We start from the raw sequence: 22,797 nt of genomic DNA, 5'->3' as shown, positions 1-22,797 counted from the left end.
GCTTGAAAGGTGCCTTTAGCAGGCTCCTTGAAGCGGGGAGCGGGGGTCCCACTGTGGGACAATGATGGTAGAGGTGGAGGGGAGCCGGGGGAGCAGGAACACATAGCATAATAAATCCGCTGCCGGAGCTGGGTCGTCTGCAGCCGCAGAGCCAGAGTGAGAGAGAGCGCCAGATCTGAGGCATGCCCTGAAGGGATGACTGGGCCTGGGGATTAAGAGGCCAAGGAGAAGAACCTCACACCCACCCAGGACCCCCTTCTTCTCTGCGCTCGCACGCAAATACACCCAGACGTTTTTGACGCCCCTCAGGTTTGCCATCTCGGCCCAACTTTTCTGCACCAAAGAGCACTTACGCACACACACACACACACACACACACATATCCTGTCACACGGCCTTTTCTTCGCCCTGAGTCTGACTTGTCCTCTCTCTCTCTCTGTCTCTCTCTGTCTCTCTCCCTTCTGTGTCTGTTCCATTTGATGTCAACATATCAAAGTAGCCGATCATCAAAGTCAGACGTTTCTTATGGCGACCATCATTCACAGTACGCCCGTGTAATTACTCCAAAGTTTTACTCTTCTTTTTTTTTTAAACCATACTCAACATTAAACTGTTCAATCACTCGTTCCCAAAGCCTGGGTCGTGGCACAGAAATGGGTCAGTGTTTGGGTATTTTTTGGGTCCTGGAATAATTTTTTTCTTTTTCTTTACAATTTATTAAAGGTTTAGAAAATGAATAAATGTAATTTTGTCGTCAGAATCTCAGTACAAGTTAAACAACAGCTCAAAGTGAGCGAAAACTAACAATATTCCATTTGGGAGATAAACATCTTTCATGGAAAACACGGTTTACATATCGTCTGAACGACCTGATAAATCTGTCTCCGCTGTCAACATACAGTCCCGGTGATTTATTTTCAAGTGTTTTTATCTGCATTGATCTGGATTGAGGCACATTTTTCTGCACGATTATGGATTAAAAAGTGCAAATTGGGTTAAAAGAAAAAAAAGGCAAACAGCAGCTTCATTTACATTTCATTCACCGGCCGGCCTGCAGTCCAGATCTGCCTGCTACTGAAAAGCCTGCCACGGAAGGACAAATACGTAAAATCTAAAAATATATATATACCTCCAATACATAGTATTTTTCGGGGGGGAGTTTATTCCAGGGACTGTCTCTAAATAACTGAAATTTATATATAACTCGAATACATAGTATTTTTCGAGGGGGGAAATTGCAGGGACTGTCTCTAAATAACTGAAATTTAACCATAAATATTTAAATTTGTAAGTTTGATAAGATAAAAAAAACGTTTTCTATGTTGGCCTTTTTCAGCCAAACATTTTGAGAAGATTCTCCCTGTTGTCAAGTCTGTCAAACATTTTTTTTTCTTCGACCTGTTTCCCGTCTTATGACGTCAGTGTGAAAGCACGTCGTTATCTGCAGGAAAATCAGCTTCCTTTCTCATTAGCCTCCCTTTAACTAAACATTTGCCACCTCTTTGAGGGCGTTAGGTCGCAGCATTAGCACAACAACGCAGCTCATTAAGGCCTCGTCCAAACCGACCTGATAACAGGTATTTGTCCTAAGAAAAAAAAGAGAGAGAGAGAGAGAGAGAAAGGCCTGGAGGCAGAACGTGGCTCGAGGGCCTTCACAGGCACACAGAGGTAGCGGCCCGTAGCTCCAACGATAATAGCTAATGTCATCTCCCTGCATTAACATGACACTGCTTATTCTGCCAGGTCACGGCTGCGGCCTGGGCCGCCGCTGTCAATGGATGCATATTTGTTCTTAAAGCCTGCAGATAAAACTGCTGCTGCTGCTGCTGCTGCTGCTGCTGCTGATATCTAACGCACTCACGCTGCTGCAGCGGAGGGAAACGTTATCCGCCTGTTTTCCTCAGGCGCGGAGCAGGTGAAGGCTGGGAGAGCGGTGGTGATGCATCTCTGCCGGCTACTGTGAGCGAGAGGCCGGGGAAGTTGTGCATCTCATTCCTGCAGATTAGCATCTTAAACACTGCAGCATTCATCACAGCTGCTGCATCTGAATGAGGTACAGTTTTTTTTTTCTAATTCAGATTAAAAAAGGTGCACCTGTTTGACACCTGTCAAAATTAATATGAACATATTTTTCTGTACATTTAAAATTTTTGTCACTACATACATGGCAATTTGTACATTTAAAATAACATAATTATCACTGATAACACATTTATAGTTTTTTTTTTTTGCTTTACTTATAAATTGATTTAATGTCACGCAGAAAAATATTTGACAGATTTTATTTTTTTAAATTACATTTTCTCAAATGTGAAAAAGGCCCAAATATCACTGTATGTTATAATTGATGGGTTTAATTTAAAATTATATTAAACATACTTATTGCAAATGATTTATTTTTTAATGTAAACATATTTATTGATGTTGGATTTTCACATCGTCAGATCATTTGAATGTAATTAAATAACTATTAACATATTACAGTGAAGTATATTTTTTTAAATTACATTTAGTAACAGTCATAAAATATAGAAGAAATCATTTACGTATATTTAATAGTAATGTTAATAAATACAAGTTATTAACTACATGTCAAACTGGTTTATTACACATGTATATATGGGACGTAGAAAGGTTTGTTTAAATATGCAAATAGACGTTCATATATTTCATGAATATATGACATGACATATATTTTTAGAACATGTTAAATTCTACATTCATGTTATTACGTGGATCTGAATGTATTTTAAAATGACAAAAAAAAACAAAATTAAGGCTGAATTAAAAAAAAAAAAACCTCTGCAGGATTTTTTTGGAGCTGGTGATTTTTTTTTCCCTCAACCGTAAGGAAAAAAATATTTAAATGATTTTTTCATAAAGTGACAAGTCTAATAATAAAATACCCGCGTTGCTATTTAAAGTCTAAACGGCCAAAAAATCCACATGTGAAACACTGTGACAGTGATTTATTTCCACTTGTGAGGCCTGTGGAATGTCAGTTTTTACACGGGAAAAAAGTGCACGCGGTAATTTATGTGTCAATCCCTTCTTCTTCTTTTTTTTTGGGAGAGAAAATTTTATTTGACAACTGTAACCAGGACCTGGAAAAACTGTGGAGGGGTCGGAGGGAGGGGGGGGGGACACTGTGCTGTGTGCTGGAAGCCAAATCTGCCGCAGTGATGATGAATGATGGAGCAGCCTCATAAAAACTCAGATAAAAGCAGAATTTTTTTTTTTTTTTTTTTATCCGTCCTGTTAAACATCTTATTCTCAGTCATGCAGCACAGGAAGCCCGGCTTCATGAGTGTCCAAAAAAGAAGAAGAAGAAGAAGAGGGGGGACAAGAGGGGGGGACAAGAGGTGGTGGGGGGGCAGGTTTGGAGACGCACCGCGTGGCCGGTCACCTCGGACCCTGGTCGTCTGTGTGTGAAACCCGAGAGCAGACACGCAGATAAAATGTGGAACAGCTGGCCGAGGACAGGAGGGAAAGTTTCAAACAAAAATCCCTGCACATGTGGAGGTTTGGGGGGGAGGTATGGGGGGGGGTTGTGTAAGGTTTTCATGTCCTGCTGCCTCCCCCCCCAGTATAGGAGACACAGGAGTGGTGTGAAGACACACATGCTTTCTTCCTTCTCTCTGCAGGGGGGTCGGGGGGTCGGGGGGGTTTGGAGCTTTGGTGTCAGAACAGAAAGAAAAAAACCCACCAGAAATAACTCATCTTTGTCATTTGTTCTATTTGAAAAACGACAATATATAAAAATAAAAATTATTATCATTATATCCAGTCTATTCTACTGGCTCTCGTTTCTTTATCCTTGGCCCCCACTGAACTCCCCTCGTGGACCCCCGCCGTGATCCAGACCCCGCTGTAATGGGCTTAAATTTCTCCGAGCACATGCCTTCAAACACGCTCTGATCCTCTGATGCCACAAATTATCTTTTTTTTTATTTATGTTGTTTAATTTTCAAAATCTTGGCTCTGAATTCAAAAAAATCCAATTTTTTTAAAGGGTTTCCTGGTTTAAAACCTGGGTTTTTTTTAGTTTGAAGAAAATTAAATAAGGATTTAAATGGTGTGAGAACATGACAACAATTGACTGATTGGTGAATTTAACTGCAGATGTGTTTTTTGGGGGGTTTTTTTCCAGGTGTTTTCCTCTGGTCCGCTCCGTCCGTCTGTCAGTTTGAGGAAACATAAATCCCCTTAAATTAAAGTTTAAAATAATCTTGGCTGTAAAACTATTTATATCCAAATGTCAATGGTCATGGCAGAGGTCAACCACATGCCCGGTTGTAAAGTGGGAGAGAAAATAAAACTGTCCGAGCTTTTTTTTTTTTTGTTTTACCCCCAGATTTCCCCCCCACTCCCCAACATCTCCATTAACCTTTCCTGCAAATCTTCCAGGATAAACAGGAGCATAAACACACACCGAAACATAATCACACACACATGCACGCATAAATACACCCCCCCCACACACACACACACACACACACACACACACACACACGCTTCACCCCACCACCAGCGTTGTCTTAGGCAGGGCTCCAAAAAACTTTCACAGAACTTCATTGGAGGGATTCGAACACGTGTTTTTCAGCATAAAATTCGACTTTTTAATGTTTTTTTTTTTCTCCCTGCATCTCTGAGTGACTTTAACACACACACACACACACACACACACACATCTGTGCCTCGGACACTTGTGTGAAGTGTGTCATCCGGGCTTTTCCGGCCACCTCCACTTTTTCACAGGGAATAAATCACATCCAGACGCTCGGGGCAGCGGAGCGCAGCCTTCGCGCCTCGATCCAAACCTGAAAACTCTTTCCGAAGTTTTCAGGGGGAAAAAATGGGGAAAAATAAAAAAAAAAAAAAAAATCTGTAGTTTCCCATTCACTCAAACTTCTCCTTTTCTGCATCTAAAACTCACATCGTCCTGAAACGTGAAACCTCCTTCTCCTCCTCCTCCTTCTCCTCCTCCGACCGCCTGCCTCTCCACAAACTTTAACAAGCGCTCGGTTTTTACGCGCAGCAGCGTTTTTTTTTTAACCGCTCGTGTTCTGGTACTTACTTCTTTCTGGGTGTTTTCCCTGGTAATTCTCGTCTTCGTTGGATTTGGGGACAATAAAAAAAATCTTCTGACGACTGGAGAGAGAAAAAAAAGTTGTGTTCTTTCTTCTTCTTCTCCTCCTCCTCGGTCGAAGTTGCAGATGTTTGTGGAGTTGCTCCGGACGTTTTCTCTCTCTCTCTTCTTCTCCTTCTTCTTCTTCTTACGCTGCAACTCCAACTCCAAATCGGCGCTGCCAGACTTTTTCCTCCTCTTCCTCCTCCTCCTCCTCCTCGTCCCTCTTCTTGTTCTCACACTTTTGTGTCTTCAAACACCGCCGGACAGAACACCAGGAGTGTGGAGCGATGGTCTGTGCCCACAGCAGAGCGCAGATGTGCGCAAAAAACAAACAGGAGCAGCGGAGGTGCAGCGGAGGAGCGCGTGGAGAGTTGGTTTTACATTTAGAGCGCTTTTTTCACAGGAGAAGAGAGAGACACAGAGAGAGAGAGAGAGAGAGAGGAGGGCGAAGTGTGGATCTCCAGCTGCTCCTTCCCTCTCTTGACTCCTCCCTTCGGATTTTGCTCCCTCCTTTCCTCCCAGCCTCCCTCCTTTTTCCAATTTTCTGAAGCCTCTTTAGTCTTTCTTTCTTTCTTTGTTAGTTTTTTTCTACTTTCATTCTTTTTTATTTTTTTGATTCCTTTCTCTCTCTTTCCTTCCTTCTTCATTTATATATTTATATATGTGTATCCTTCCTACTTTCTTCCTTCCTTTCCTTAACATATAAAACCAGTGGTTCATTCCTCTTGCAGATTTTTGCTATATTATTAATTTAAAAAGTGTCGAATTCTGAAATAGTTACATATTTCAGTTGTTTTTTGTTTATTATTTCATATTTAATATTTTTTATAATTATTATCTTCTCATTGATATTAAAAGCCGTGACCCTGTGGTCAAAGGGTCAAGTTTGTAATCTGAGAATATTGTGGGTTTAAATCCCGGCTCTGGCAGGACTGTGGTGTCTGTGTGTGTGTGTGTGTGTGTGTGGAGCAATGTCAAAGTGTGGCCCACTGCTGCTGTGGGTCAACGTGTTACTGACGCTTTATGAAATATATATATATATATGTGTATATATATATATATATATGTATTTATATCTTCCTATGTACCTCAGTTGACCTCTAGGGGCCGCAAACCTCTTGTTGAAAACCTTCATATAAATATAGAAAATATATCTAAGGGCTACATATTAATTATGTTTTTATGTAAATACACATTTGTTATGTATTAATGTCTGAATTAATACATGAATTAATCGTATCACAATAACAGGCCTGTTTATTCATACTTTTCAATAATTAATAAATTAAATTATCAATAATCCCCTCAGATTACAGAATAATCTGGCTCCCAGATTGTCAGTCTGGAGTCTCCCGGCCTCCGCCTCTCTCTCACTGATGTCTCTCACTGCGTTAAAGCAGCGCCGCCACGGCGTTCCTGTAGGCTGAGGTGTAATCAATATACATAATCAATATACAGGGAAATTATGTGGTAAGAGAGGCCTTCAGGGGGCGCCGCTCTAATCGATGAGGAGGTGGGAGTTTGGAGGGGGAAAATCAGCCGCTAATCGTTTAACCAGGATTTGAATGAGTGTGTGTGGCCCAGGGTCAAGTCTGTCAGGCTACACTTAGTGACGTGGCCCAGAACGGAGCACAGGTTCAGGTACGGGCGGAGGGTGGAGGGCGGAGGATGGAGGGTGGAGAACTGGGATCGTTGGAGGGGTTTGAATTCACATTATTTTTTTTTTTTCAAACGTAAACACTTTTTCCCATGGTTCATCTAATTGAGGCGTCACTGGCTAATTACCGCCTGGATCAATCAGAGATTAAGATCTTCTGTCACAGCTGTCAACGTCTTCGTCGTCAATAAACTCAAACCCGGGCTTCGATTCTGACGAGTCTGACACGTTGGAAGATGGATTTAAACGGCTTAATTTTTATCATGTTATGAAAAATATATACTGTATATATTATTTATTATAAAAGAAAGAGATTAAATTTCAAACATGTCTGTTAAAAAATGCATCACAAACAAAAAGAAAATTATTTTTGTTAAATTCCTATTGTTATTGTTTAAACTTAAGATTTTTTTTTTCAGTATGTCTGGAATCAACACCCATTGTCTTGGTAATTTTGATATTTATCATATTTTTGTGCAGCTCCTTCTGACTCCCCTCCAGGGGGTGCTATACACAATTTAAAGTACAGTAGTATTGTTTATGAAAAAATACACCTAATAACAGCATATGGTGGAAATGCACTGATACTATAGCTCTGAGCAGTGGGGCTGTACACCTACGTAAGAATTGGGACAAAATATATATATAAAAAATTGATACAAAGGTTTAGAGTTAACAAACATCAGCTGAAATAATGATCATTCTTCTATGACATTTGATGGTAATTGTCATCTCTGGATTGCCGCCTACTGCCACCTACTGGGTTCACATTGCAAGTGACCTAAAGAAAAAGAAAGATTACAAACAGAGGGCGTCATCGCTGCAGGTGAACACATTGTTGTGGTGCATTTTAAATAAATATCCTTTTTAAAACATTTTCTACACACTCTACCTCAGGGTTTTAGCGGTTAGATTTAGTTTAGATTAAAAATCATGATGATCTTCAGCTACTGACGTCCTTGAATTTCATTATTGAAAATCAACATGACGATGACAGTTTTCTTGTGGTTTGAATTCTGCAAATTTCCTGTTTGTCTTGATTTTTAAAAAAGACTGACAAACTGAAACAAATTTCAATTATTAGCGTTTCTTAAACAATAAATCTACGGCGGCCCGAGGCTTTTTTTTGCATTGAAAACATACGTGTCAGTGACGACAGCAGATCGGAGGGAGATAGAGAACCAGAGAACCAGAGAGAGAGAGAGAGAGACGGGGCGGGAGAGGAGACAATCAAAGATTCTGGAGAACTGGGATCGTTGGAGGGGTTTGAATTCACATTATTTTTTTTTTTTCAAACGTAAACACTTTTTCCCATGGTTCATCTAATTGAGGCGTCACTGGCTAATTACCGCCTGGATCAATCAGAGATTAAGATCTTCTGTCACAGCTGTCAACGTCTTCGTCGTCAATAAACTCAAACCCGGGCTTCGATTCTGACGAGTCTGACACGTTGGAAGATGGATTTAAACGGCTTAATTTTTATCATGTTATGAAAAATATATACTGTATATATTATTTATTATAAAAGAAAGAGATTAAATTTCAAACATGTCTGTTAAAAAATGCATCACAAACAAAGAGAAAATTATTTTTGTTAAATTCCTATTGTTATTGTTTAAACTTAAGATTTTTTTTTTCAGTATGTCTGGAATCAACACCCATTGTCTTGGTAATTTTGATATTTATCATATTTTTGTGCAGCTCCTTCTGACTCCCCTCCAGGGGGTGCTATACACAATTTAAAGTACAGTAGTATTGTTTATGAAAAAATACACCTAATAACAGCATATGGTGGAAATGCACTGATACTATAGCTCTGAGCAGTGGGGCTGTACACCTACGTAAGAATTGGGACAAAATATATATATAAAAAATTGATACAAAGGTTTAGAGTTAACAAACATCAGCTGAAATAATGATCATTCTTCTATGACATTTGATGGTAATTGTCATCTCTGGATTGCCGCCTACTGCCACCTACTGGGTTCACATTGCAAGTGACCTAAAGAAAAAGAAAGATTACAAACAGAGGGCGTCATCGCTGCAGGTGAACACATTGTTGTGGTGCATTTTAAATAAATATCCTTTTTAAAACATTTTCTACACACTCTACCTCAGGGTTTTAGCGGTTAGATTTAGTTTAGATTAAAAATCATGATGATCTTCAGCTACTGACGTCCTTGAATTTCATTATTGAAAATCAACATGACGATGACAGTTTTCTTGTGGTTTGAATTCTGCAAATTTCCTGTTTGTCTTGATTTTTAAAAAAGACTGACAAACTGAAACAAATTTCAATTATTAGCGTTTCTTAAACAATAAATCTACGGCGGCCCGAGGCTTTTTTTTGCATTGAAAACATACGTGTCAGTGACGACAGCAGATCGGAGGGAGATAGAGAACCAGAGAGAGAGAGAGAGAGACGGGGCGGGAGAGGAGACAATCAAAGATTCTCTGTAAGACACGTCTAATTCTCCTGTCAGTTTGTCAGGTCGGTGCTCATCTGGCCCCGGACTACACAGAGATAAAGTCCTTGTTATGAATCTCTCAAAGAGAATCTGAGGAACGTGGAGGTGGGAGGTGGATAGGTGGGGGAGAACAAGAGGGTAAAGGGAGGCAGGAGAGGGAAAAGGAGGGGAGTCGAGGGGAGCACATGGGCATCAGTGGGGTTAGCGGCTCCCGAAAGTATTTCATCAAAGAGGGCCAGGATCCTAGGGATTGAGATTCTGCCTGGAGGCAAGTAACCAATGGTCTCCCAAGAACATATTCCAAAGTAGGACCCACTGAGCCAAAGCACACATCAAACGCACCTCTGTAGCCAAAGCGATTCTGCAGGAGAAAGAAAGGGGGTTCAGGTCCCTTCTTGGCCCCCTTTAAGCCCCCCATCTCACCCCAATTAAGAAGGAACTACTGTTTGTTCCAGACCCTGAGATCCACAGACAGGGAGGTGCACCCACAGCAAGGTAGACGCTCACTAGTACCGAACACACACAGTTAGTACCAGAACCAGGGGAGCAGAACGGTACGATAAAATTACAGAACATGAGTTCCTGACAGAAGCAAATCTTTTATTTTTTTATTTTTTGGGAGAACCAGGTAGAATCAAACCTGAAACCTCCAATAAAATTACAGAACTTGAGTTCCTGACAGAAGCATATCTTGATTTTATTTATTTATTTTTTTAAGGGGGGACCAGGTAGAATCAAACCTGAAACCTCCTGCATGACAAATAACAATTGTACCACTGCCCCCCCACCCCTCCTCTGGCTGCCCAACACCCTTTGCCCCCATTTCTAGAAAATCTTTCCTGGAACTAAAAGATCCCGGTCAGAAATGGAGGTTCTGCCGTTTTAGGAGCAGGTTTTCGTCAGCTGCCCTCTTCTTCAGGGATCATCCACATACGTGATTTGTCACAGGGTTTTATGCCAGATGCCCTTCCGGATCACCCCCCTCCTTTACCCCCCCAATTTATCCAGCACAGGGAGGACACAGCTTGGGATTAAGTGTCTTTTACAGCAAAGCATCAACATTGGCATCCAGTCGGAACTGGAGTTCCAGCTGCTGCTGGTCCCGATCTTGACCTTTGGAGCTAAAAATTCAGCATGAACGGCGCAAAGGCCCAAAATAGTTGGCAGAAAGTAGCGTACGCACACACATACACACATATACAGTGTCGAGGGTGTGAAGAAAGACACACTGCGCTGAAGACCAACATCTGCTCCTTGCGCTTATTTTTCAAATAATGGTGAGCCGACAGAGTGCGTTCCCAGCTTTGGGCCGTGATCTCAGTGAAATAATATGTGGCGCTCAGTGTGTCCACGTATGTTACACCAGCAACAGTAAATCAATAGTTGGCAGAATGTTGTGTAGGCATCTGGATATTTGCCTTTAATTCCGTGCTGCTGGACAGATGTCACTGTGAAATGGATACGGCAGAATAAGCATATTATATCCACACAGATGTGACGGCTGAAAAAGCCCGGCGCGAGAATATGACACGCCGTCCTGCCATTTTCACAGCTGAGCAGTGTTTAAGTTAATAGTCAGTAAAAAAAAACAAAAAACTCTCTGTTGCAAGTGAGGAGCTTGTGTTCCAGCGATGAAAGTCGATGAAAGTCAGTGCTAAAAAAAATAATTAAATTTTAAATACACCAGGATAAGGAGTTATGTATTTAAGAATTTAGAAATGTTGCAGTATTTATGTATGTGCAGTATCTACTGTAGGGTTGTCCTGATACCTGATAAATACAAGTGTTACAAGTACGAGTATTTTCATTGTGTACTCACCAATACTGAGTACTCTCAATGATAGTTTTTTAGGATGGGTTTTTAAGTGAAAAGGATGATAATGGATGGATAGATTTACAGTACACTGTATACTGTTTATCCACACTAACCAGACCGCTGTAACTAAAGACTAAAGTCATTTCTTTAACTCTTTTGTGTTTGTATTTGACTTCATTATAGTCCTCATTGTCACAGAAGGCGGAGTCTGGTCCAATCTGGCCCTACTTCAATCAGCCTCCGCTCTGGAAGGAGGTGCTGAAAGTCCAAAAGAGATTGACGTAAAATTCAAAATGGCTGCCCTCCTGTAAAGTTTAGAAGATGGCTCCAAGAGACTGTTTGGCTGTAAGTTGGTCTCCTACAGCCAAAAAGTCTCAAAAATCTACCAGATCTGGACCAATCATTTTATTGTATACATACAATTTTCCTGTGTTTTGAGAAAGGTTCTCCAACTTTTTCTGTGGACATTCGCGGCCCTTTAATCCCTGTCACTTTGATGTCGCTGTTTGTCACTCGGTCTCTAATGAAGGACATTTGTATTCACACACTCTCCACTTCCATTTGCATGGATTTTCAACTCCCACATCGTCCGTAATTGCTTCACTCTGCCTGGAACAACTGTCTGGTTTTAAGCCCTCTCCATGTTTTGATGGTTTCATTTGTCTGAACTGTAACAATACATATTTTCTCATCTGCAATCAGTTTCCAACAAAGAAAAATGTCCTTTGGAAAAGTGAAGACAGTTCCCCGGGGATTGTTATGATGAGGAGTCGTGACGGGACATCTGCCGTCCTTGTGGTTAAGACTCGTACTAAACTGGGCTGCGATGCCTGTGGTTTGACACCAGTCCTGAGCTTTTTGTTGCCTGTCACAGCAGTTCTGCTGCTGCTCATGTTTCCCATCTGTGTGTCTGTTTCCTAAAAGGCGAAACAGTCACAGAGTCAGTGAAAGAAAAAACAATTTTTGTACATTGATCACTGACGAAAACAAAATATTTATCACTTCTAAAGACGTCTGACGTCAATTTTTTTTTTGCATTTTATTGTCTTTCAGCTGATATTGACTAATCACAGCTTTTAGCTATTATAGTTAGGCTAACTGTTGGTAATTACACAGCTAGTAAAAACTAACTTTTAAATAAAAATAAAAATTTTATTTAAAATTTAGGCTAAAACCTAAATAATTTTCAAAAAATCTCTGCTCCTAAATTTTGGATAGTGCAGAGAAAAGTCAGCAGCGGTGGCAAACAGTACTCCGTCTCACCTCAAGGGGTTGTACGTGAACTGACAGGTGCTCTCCAGCTGGCTTCAACAGGAAATTGAAAGTCGATGCTAAGCTAGAGCTAGTAGGTGAAGAACAGCGTTTTCTATGCTGCGCCTGCTCTGATTGGATTATTTTTCAAAACGGAAACATTTCTTAAAACTGGACTTCCGGTTCACACAGAAGATGATTAGTGATGGAAGACCAACGCCGGAGCTAAGACGTTAGCTTTAAACTACGGGGCAGAAGAGTCTTTTTTTATCAAATGGAGTGGTACAAACGAAAAGACTGGCTGTGTGTCTGTCCTGTTAGAAACCGCCATTACTGGTTTCCTTATCTTTTACTCTTATCGTGTGATAACGTCCGGACTAACTCGGCATTGGATGAACAACGGACACTAAACATTAGCATCACAATGCTAAGGTGAAGGAAAACCGAGAGATACAACCATGGACTTCATCTATAAGTAAAGGTAAGGCTAACAATGGTTTTAAGTTTTTGTTTTTGAAAAATAAGATGGGAGTAAGTAGAAAAAAATCAAGTATTTGATAACTAAATTGTTAGCCTAAAATATTTTTATATTTTTGTAAAACTTATAGCCACTTAGCTACAGATTCTTTTCCTTGGAACTACATTTTACTTCTGGTAATTTTTTATTCTACGTAAAGTCACTTAGCTACAGATTCTTTTCCTACTACATTTTATTTCTGGTAATTTTTTATTCTACGTAAAGCCTTTTGTTACATGTCACAGTAACATCTGCTGCTGCTTACGTTTCCCATCTGCTTGTCTTGTTTTCTAAAAATGAAAGACAACCAAAAATGTTTTTTGGACTTCTTTTTTTTTTTTTTTAGCGTCTAGAAAAATGTCTGACTTCATTAGCTCTGATGCTAGTGCCACCAGAGGTAGACGCTAACGTCTAAGGCTCCTTATGTGAGCACTGTAGTCGAGTACACATTTTATTACTGCGGTTTCACGTCTCATTATACCTGCACTCAATTCCAGGTAAAGGCTCTAACGTCCTAAACCCGCGAGAAGCCGGACTTCCTTCTTCTTAATGTAGTATTTTATTGCCAAACTGGACGTTTGTGACTTGAGTTATGGATCTGATTACTGTCTCCAACTCTGCTCACGCTAAAAGACCGACAGGAAATTTGACCCATGAAGCTGTGCTTTCTACTACGGAAACACAGACACAGATTTAATAAATATCTCCAAACTTTGTGGATCAGTTTGGCAATAAATTATTTTAAATACAGGAGGAAATGTGTATCACAGTTTAGTTGAGTGCTAACGTGTCCAGGGCTTGGATGTTAGCCCGACTGGATGTAATCTTTGTTTTCCTTTTCCAGGAGTCAGTTTTTATAAACGCAAACAAAGTCCTTCTTTATCATTAAAAACACGTGGTTAATATATTTTTGTTTGTTTTGTTTTTTTCAAATAACCATAACCATAAATCAAGGATTAAAGGGGTAAATCTTTTTTTTCCCTCGTTCTTCAACTGAAATATTTAAACTATGCATTGTGAGCCACAAGCAGCCCCCAGGCCAGGAGTTTAAGACCCCTGCCTTACAGTAAAAAGGTTTGGATTCTAGCGGTAACTGATGAACTTCCTGAACTTTGTACAGTAAGTTTGGATTCTGGCGGTAACTGATGAACTTCCTGAACTTTACATTGGAGTAAATGTAAAGACTGCAGTCCCCCCCTGCGCCCCCTCCACCCTCTTCCTCTGACTGTCTTTATCTCCACTGTCACTGTCAGATAAAGGTGTTTGCTGATTCTAATCTACAAGTACTGTTCAGTGTGAGCCGACACTGCGACTGTTTGTTAATCAGCAGCAAACAAACCCCAGAGCGCTGCTGCGGCGCTGACCTCTGGCCTTTAAATTCTCACATCTCAACCATCACCGTGCTGTTGTTGTTGGGGTTTTTTTTCTCCTCTGGAAGAAAAGGAAGAACAGTTAGGAAGACAACAACAACAGCAGCAACGTTGCTGTGTTCTTACACGTTCCGTTTTGTAAATCTCTCCCACTTATGGTACCAGTCCAAATGTGGTTTTTAGTGTGATTTCTGGAAGCTGTCACGGCTGAGACCACCGCTCTGTCTACTGCCCCCGGATGATCCGCAGACTTGCGGCCCGGACGGACAGACGACAGGACAGCTGTCCACAGCCGTGTTATGTCTTCTGCAGTTCAGAGAGCGTTTGTCCTCTGTCCTTAAACGAGGTGACCCGGTGTCAAAGACGTTCCACACTGAAGAAATTCTTTGACGGAAACAACACTTGTTGAAATGTTCGGACTTAAACTAGTAAGCTTTTTACTTTTTATTTAAGGTTGTTTACTTTTATAAGAAGATTTTGATTTTTGGTCTTTTAATTTTTCTTAGAACCTGTTGACTAAAACTGTAGCTTACTTATTATTCTAGTCCAGTGTGTTTATTTATTAATACATTTGATTTGGTCTGACAGTAAAAAAATGTTTTGAGTTTTTCTTGTTAAATCTTCAGGTTTTGTTTCATTGTTTGTTTCAGTGCTGACATATAGTTATATTTTAGCTCATTTAATTAATTTGCAGTTAACTACATTTTAGTTTAACAGCCCCGTACTAGCCATTTTATTTTAACTGTTGGTTAATTTTTAGAGGTCTTTTCCTGAATTTCTTGGCCATTTTGCCCTAATTGTCAGGTAGCTTTTTTTCTATTCAAATTTATTCATTTATTTAATTTATTCTTCCCTGTCAGATTTCCAAAGTTCTTAGCTAATTTCTAAAATATTTGTATTTTCCACAGCTGTCCGTAGTTAATGAAAACCGCCTGTTTTCTGGTCGTCTTAGAACTTTCTGACTGGTACGTATCTCTGAAGCAGCTCAGATATTTGACCTGGTGGTACGTCGGTGAAAAAACCCCATCGTAAACCTATGGTTTAAAGAGGTTTGGTGGAGACAATAAGTGTGTTTTCTCCAGTGTCGTGTAAACACAGCACGTGTGTCAGATGAAGGTCGTTTGTTTGAACTTGTCGGCCGCTGGTGTGGACTGAGAGGCAGCAGTCGGAGTGTTTGCTAATCGACACTGAACAAACATCAGCTTCACTGAGCTCCTCGTCCCAGATCCACGGACATAAAAAACACGGCTGCGTTGACGCCACCCCCCCATACACCCCCTCCACCTACACCCGCTCTTTTCATGTAGTATACCTGTAGTACACGCAGTACACCGAACGCAGCACTCCCTGCCAACGTCTTCCCTCCCACCACCTCCTCCACCCCCCTCCCCCACTGTAGCTATCGAGTGGCTTGAGTGGGCCATTAGTGTGAATGACTGATAAGACCCTCGGCCCCCAATAATCAGGCGCGGGGATATTTGCGGTTATTTTGAATCCGTCAGAAATAATAAACGCACAACTACAGTATATCCACTTGGGCTATTTAAGCAATTTCCCTGTGATAACGTCCCGGGGGGGTTTCATGTGGATTCTAAATGACGACATAATAAAAGCACGTCGCCTGCGCCGCCTTATCAGGCCGGATTAAAAGGGAATAATGAAACAGAGAGGGGTTTCGGAGCCTTGTGTGGTATGAATATGATTATCTAATGGACTCCAATGGAAAGGCATGTTAATTCCACTTTAACGCCAGACCTTTCCCAGACTATCTGCTGCCCCTGGCTCCTCCACACCATCACCCTCGCCTCCCCCACCTCCCCGACCCCTTTCACCGCCTCTTCCTTCAAGTTGAAATAATCATTCTGCTTTTTTTTTTCCTCTTTCCACATAAGTCGAATATCTCAGTGTATGAAAGCCCCACTGCACCCCCCTTTCTCATTTTCACACTCTTTTCCTCTGTGATTGGACAGTGTTGGTTTCTTAACTTTCAGACAAAAACACTCAAGGCACTTATCATTATTCAGTCACATTTTTTTAAGTGGGGATCATTGTTGCGTTCAGTATTTGGGTCACTCTCGTATAAACTCCAGTAAAACTTTCTCAGCGTTGACTTGGAATGGTTTTACACGGCCTGGACTCAGCCGTGGTTTTCATATTTGAATAGTGAAAACGCATCAGCGTGCAGGACACGTTGCCAAAACAAACATATGCAGCGCATATTAGTAAAAACTAAGGTTGGATTTAAATGTTTATGCTGCTCTGAAAGTTGTCTCACATTTGAAGAAAAACAGAAAAACACCCCTTCATTAAATGGAGTATATTTTAATAGTTATGATCATTTTAATTAAACAGATAATCAAAATAATTGCTTACTTTATTTATGGTTGACCATAGGCCAAGTATTTCCCTAAAAGTTAGCAAAATGTCAGGCTGCAAATTGACGAAATTATTGATTAGATAAATAAAAGTTAACCACCAAAGATCAGCATTACCTCAGAAATTATTTTAACTGTTTAAACTTTAACATTTAATCACAGATGTTCATATTGTTGCACCTGTGTTTATTACTCGTCCGGCAGCAGATAAAGATTTCAGTCAGGTACAGGCTCGGCTGTCAGTACACAGAGTACACACTCTTTATACGTGTGTATTCTCCACCCCCGCCCCCCGACTGATTAAAGGCACATATGCCAACTTTCCATCACCAACAAAAAGTCCCAGACCATTTCAGGCCCATTAGTCGGGGCGGTGGGGGTGATTGGTCATCATCACCATCATCATCATCAGACCCATTACAGCCAATTAGAGTCTCTGAGGCACAAAGTCAAGTCGGTTCTCATCCAGCCAGCCAATGGTGGATCTGCGCACACATCCTGAGAGCAGGCTGAGCTCCCACAGGACACAGTTAAAAAAAAGCATCAATATTTCATCAAACTACTCTTTCTTTCTGGTCCAGATCAAAGCCTCGACTCCCACAGTCCTACAGGTAGAGAGGACTCTTTTGTTTTTGCTCCTCAGGTGGAGCAGCAGTCAGACTGCGTTCACTTTTGGAAACCGTTGCAACGCTCAGCTCATCCATCTCACAGCTTTGCTGCCTGGTTTCTAGAAGAGGAGGTAAAAGGTAAAAAAAAAAAAAAGAGCGGAGTCTGTGAGGGTGAAAACATGGTTCAGAGAAGTTGGAGGATTGCACTTCTTGGTCTTATTTCCTTCACTTTCCCCCCTGGATGAACCACAGTCAGACTGGAGGTGGAGTCAGAGCAGCTCCTGTCTGAGTCCTTCACTGACTTCACCTCTTTGTCATCGTCTGCTTCACTGTCATTGTTAAATATTTACCATCTTCTGTTATTCCCACACAGTTAAGACTGTTCTGACCCAGGGATGGAGCACAAAGAAAGAAACCCTAGGCTTCCAATATGGGCAGCATCCAATATCCAAATATGGGTAAGATATCCAAATGGTAATAAAATATATACCTGTGACTGCCTGGTGTACATCAGGTTAATTGAATGTGGCCCACATTTGGTGATTTTTTTGCATTTAGTCTGGAAAACCCTGGTCTGCATTGTTGCAGCCAAATGTATCTGCTCCACATCTAGTATGCATATATGGGTCAGATATCTAAATGTTGGTGTTTTAAAAATTTTAAAAGAATGGGTGACATATGGTGAGGGGTTTGAGTCCAACTGGGGATAAACATCAGCCAAAGTAGCCTAATATACCTGTGTAGTTCATAGGTTCTGTTTCTGGTAGAAGTAAATATATATACAATTAACAGTAGGAAACTATTCAAATATATTTGAACATCCAGTTTCACCTAATCCATCATGGCCGACCGTTGTATCCGTTATCATCTGTGTATAAATGTGTTTCTCTTCTGTTGACATTCACGCCGTTTTTCCATCTTTTCTTTTATTGCTGTTGTCGCTGAAAACCTCCTCCTCCTCTTCTTCTTCCTCCTCATCATCGGCGTCAATCTGCGGGCTGTCAGCTGGAGCTGGACAGTGACTAACGACACTCCCAGTCAGTCAAACACTTATCACCACACAGGTAACACACAGGCCTGGAAATGACTGACATGAAATGGAAACGTCTCTCATTCTGTGGGCCCAGGAGCTGAAGTGAAATATTAGCTGTGGGGGAGAGATGGCGGACGATAAGGAGCTCCCCGTTTGGGCTGGAATTGTGGAGGTCCGAGTTCCATTACATTTCTTTTATCCGACGCTGCAGTGGTACGAAGACGCCGTCTAATCCAGAAGAAAGGTATTTGGGTTTTTGTTTTGATTTTTTTTTTCTAATTTTTGTGTATACTTTTTTAGCCTCTTTTTTGTTGTTTGTTGTTTTTGTTGTTGTCGAAAAGACTACAACTGGTCTCATGACTTTTCGACATGACGACACAACCATGAAAAAACATGACTGTAGGGCGACGGTAAAACCATATGCGTACTACCTCTCTCCTATTAGTCATAAAGTCTTTCACGCTCTCCATTCATCCCTCTCTCTTCCTCACGTGCACACACACACACACACACACACACACACAGGAACACACTCATACAATTCCCTCCTGTGCACGAAGATGGATGGGCTGCTCCCCAAGCACAGGTGCTGCTCCACTTGTGAGTCTTTCTCTTTCCTCACAACATTACTCCTCACATCTTTTTAGAATTTTTTTTTTTAAATCCGCTGATTATTAATATTTGAAGATAATTCGTTTTTGCGTTTTCGTTCTTTTAGAAGCTGTTAAAGATTTAAATTTAGAGAAAATATTCATTTTAACTCAAACGTAGGCGTTTCAGTCACCGCAAGATGGCGTTGTTGTCATTCTACCCTGTTAATGCATGTCTGACACCGATACCAAAATCACATACTTCCTCTGCTGATCAAGCTGCTCCACCTTGTGGTGGAAGTGACCAAAAGCAACACAAATGGAAACTGCATTCTGTTGTGGTAATGTAAATAAACGATAGAATTGTATTAACTTGTTCACAATTTACAGTAGAAAAAAAATATATAGGCCAATGAATAGATTCCCAGCAACAATATACACATTTGTATACACAAATAACGCAAGTATACTATATATATATATATATGTATATATATATATGTGTGTATATATATATATATATATGTTTTACAGCATTAATTCACCTTCTTGGTCTGTATATCCTACTTTTTTTGGTCAATTATTGCAATGAGCAAAACTCTGAAATTCAAGGAGTTAATTTAAATCAAATATTTTAACATCATAAATAAAACCTCCAACAACTTTATCTCCTCACTGAAGTGTGAATGCAATAAATAAGTTGGGTTTTTTTTTAATCTAAACTTTGCATAATTACATTGCACAGTTTCGGTGGTTTAAGGTGTTAGGAAGTCGACAGGCTCAGGGGAACAACTGTTCAGTGCTGTATTCAAATATACTGCAATACACCGATTGTCAAGCTGTTTAAGTCAATGCACACCTTCAGAGTTCGACATCTTTGCCAGCACCATGAGAACAAACCCGAGCTGTTTTCAGTGGTTTTCTCATATCAGCGTCACTGTTCTCTGGTTCAGTCTAATGCAAAACATCTGCCAAGGCTCCTGGCACCATCCTTCCTGAGGCTTCGACTATGCATGTTGTTATTGACTTGACTGATGGTTTCCTGTCGTGAGAGAGATAAAGAACAGTGTTCAAAGGTAGAGGAGAAAAGTCTCTGTGGTCTCACCTGAGCTCAGCAGGTACAGACTGCAAATGTCTGAGGCCAACCTCAGTGGCCACAATAACAAGCCAGTGCAGTAGATCGTGTTTGATGATGCTCTCGATAATTCTTGTCTTCTTCTGTTTGTGTCTTTTCAGCTCCAACTCGTCACCTCGTGTATTTGGAGATTGCAGATTTAAAACCAACCTTTGTCCAATAATGTACGTTTACATGTTTAGACCTAAAAACAAAGTAATACTATATAAATTCATGGTCTAGGAAAGATAACTGCACAATTCTCAAGTTGCAGTATCAGTAAAAGTAAAATATCAGTGGGTAGGAGGTGATTCCAGGAGTCACAAAGGGAAACGCTTCGTCGCTCAGTTACTGGGGACAGTTAAGCAACAGCTGAACTAAAAGTATAGATTTAATAGATTTTTTATTTACCTTCGTAAAACAGAACTATAAAGGGAAGAAATATGGGGCCTAGAATTGAACCCTGTGGAACTCCACAAAACAGGCTGCAGATCTATAACTGTCTCTGAAGGTTAATGGAAACTACTGGTAGTCACGTTAGACTGGGTGACGGGGGCTTTAAGGTCAATTTTTTTTTCTGACTGTATATACTGATTTATAGCTACTCGTTTTTTGACGATGTCGTCTCTTTCCGGACTATGAGCTGCAAACAACACTTGACCAATGTGGTAAAACGTCCTCTGTAGCCACCAACGCTAACAACATCAATTGTGAAACTGCCAAGTCATAAGAAAAGTCAGACGGCGACTAACTTCGCAGTCTGTCAGCACGGCGGTGGCACAGACAGTTGGCAGAAGGATATGGAGTCAAACCGAGAAAGTCTGTGGACCAGACGAGACGGGTTCACGGGTCTGTTTGTAACCGCAGGACGTGTGCGTTACACCAGTGAAAGCGCACTCTCAACACTTTCCCACATTGGGGACACTACACTTGTTGATCTCTTTATGGATTGCTGCATCATTGTTTTAAATCTACAACTGAAACTGCTGAGTCATTTCTCTGCAGCAAACGTTTTTGTGCAGTAAGGACAAAACACTGAGTTAAAAAGAAAAACGGCTTCATCCTTGAGATTTTTTTCAAATTCTTTATTTGTGGTTTTGATAGTGAAACACATCTCACAGTTGGTTTTTTTTTTTCAACAGACAGCAGCACAAAAATAAACACGACTCGTAGTATGTAATGAACACCAGTAGAGTAAACGCAGAAGAGTATTTACACAAATATACATTTAGACAGTTTCAATGCTGGTGCACTACCTGTGTATCAATGTGAGTCACTTCATTCTGAGATCCATTTCTTATGCCTGGATTAAGTTTAAACAGTGGTGTAAGTCCAACACATGTGGCCCAATGGTCTAATTCAACCAACAAAGCCAAACTTGTATCTGTTCAGATTTGGACCAAACTTTAACTTTAACCCTCAGTGGTCCATATTTGATGCCCAGGCTTATATCCCATTTATGGGCTTACAGAAAATGTTGGCTAGTAGAGAGAGTTTTGGATAAAGTTGTGGCCTTCTCTCTGCTGGACTAGCCACCAAAGGCTAATACGTATTGTGATTCTCTCACTGATACAGAGCACTGGAATGTGGGTACGATCCACACAATTTGGAGGCCCAGAAACAGTAGTACATTGATGACATTATGTGACCCACATCTGATATTCAGAATGTGACCTATTATCTATGCACTTTTATAGAGACCTAATTATATAAATCATAAAATAATGCCAAGAGGTCGTGTGTTATTAACAGGTTGTCCACATGGGTGACTCATTAACAGCTGTGGCCCATAACAGACATATGATTATTCCCTATTTGTCCACCAGATGACCCAATTTCTCCTCCAGTTTGGTGTTTGAGACCTTGTAGCCTTACCACTAGGTGTTGCTAAATCCCAAATGCAGTACATTTACAAATCCATCTGTGTTAATGCATAAAGGAACGACATGGAAACCTGAAGAGTCCACTGCAGGATTATAAGGACAGAGCAGGGGTGGTGTCTGTGTCTGACATGATGGACGGGCGTTTGGGAACCGTGCTGGATTTCAAGGAGGTTCCTGATCCCGTGCACGTCTTCACAATCCTCAGGAGGTCCTGTCTGAAGCGGACTCCGATGAAGACGTACAGGAAGGGGTTCAGACAGGTGTGAGTGAAGGCCAGAATCTTGGCGATCTGTCCTGCCCTGTCAACCGCGATCAACACTTTACAGTCAGTGATGGTGGCGTTGGCCGCCTCCGACGCTTCCACCATCAGCAGGACATTGTGAGGGAGCTGGGAGAGGATGAACACCAACACGACCGCAAAGATGACGCGCAGCGCCTTGTGCTTCTCAAAGTTCTTGGCCTGCAGGAGCGTGCGAATGATGATGGAGTAGCAGAAGATCATGACCAGCAGAGGGAGAAAGAAGCCCATGCAGATCTGCAGGGAGAAGGCCAGGACCTTAGTCTGGTTGTGGGCGTTTTTCCAAAGCAACATGGTGCAGACCTGCCTGTCGTTAGAAGCCTTCACCTGAGCAAAGATAAACTCAGGCAGAGCCAGGAGAATGGAGATGGTCCAGACTCCCAAGCAGGCCAGTTTGCTGTAGAAGAGCCGTTTCTTCTTCAAGTTCTGGGCCTTGGTCACCTGCACGATGACGATGTAGCGGTCTACGCTGATGCAGGTGAGCAGGAACATGCTGCTGAAGAAGTTGATCCTGTAAACCGCGTATACCATTTTGCAGGAGCTGTCGCCAAAGTCCCAGCCTTTGTCAGCATCCACGGCCCAGAAGGGCAGCATGCAGAGGAAGAGGAGGTCGGCCACCGCCAGGCTCAGCAGGTACACGACCGCCATTGTTTCCCGGCGGCTGCGTACTGCGGACGCAGCTCACA

General features: G+C 41.3%; 2 protein-coding genes and 1 long non-coding RNA gene across 5 annotated transcripts in view; 1 reads left to right on the top strand and 2 right to left on the bottom strand.

Moving 5' to 3' along the window:
- Positions 1-5,647, bottom strand: part of gli3 (GLI family zinc finger 3) — a 114,406-nt gene extending 108,759 nt beyond the window's left edge. For all 3 annotated transcript variants that reach the window (XM_008308178.3, XM_025054670.1, XM_017031655.2), the window contains exon 1: positions 5,078-5,647. The gene's annotated coding sequence lies outside the window, so the exon portion shown is untranslated. The remainder of the gene's footprint in view (positions 1-5,077) is intronic.
- Positions 5,648-12,343: 6,696 nt separating this feature from the next.
- LOC103377388 (uncharacterized) lies at positions 12,344-20,941 on the top strand. The gene is made up of 4 exons (XR_521407.3): positions 12,344-12,804; positions 17,567-17,651; positions 18,199-18,470; positions 20,053-20,941. It is a non-coding gene; the product is annotated as an uncharacterized LOC103377388 (long non-coding RNA).
- A 114-nt stretch (positions 20,942-21,055) lies between these two features.
- Positions 21,056-22,797, bottom strand: part of ccr9b (chemokine (C-C motif) receptor 9b) — a 4,920-nt gene continuing 3,178 nt past the window's right edge. Inside the window, exon 4 of the mRNA XM_008308179.3 lies at positions 21,056-22,772. Coding sequence (XP_008306401.1) covers positions 21,905-22,772 — 868 coding nt within the window. The 3' untranslated portion in view covers positions 21,056-21,904. The remainder of the gene's footprint in view (positions 22,773-22,797) is intronic.

This window comes from Cynoglossus semilaevis, chromosome 3 (genome assembly GCF_000523025.1).
Source record: "Cynoglossus semilaevis isolate Cse_v1.0 chromosome 3, Cse_v1.0, whole genome shotgun sequence".
Taxonomy (NCBI): domain Eukaryota; kingdom Metazoa; phylum Chordata; class Actinopteri; order Pleuronectiformes; family Cynoglossidae; genus Cynoglossus; species Cynoglossus semilaevis.
This window is presented reverse-complemented; position numbering and strand designations above follow the sequence as displayed.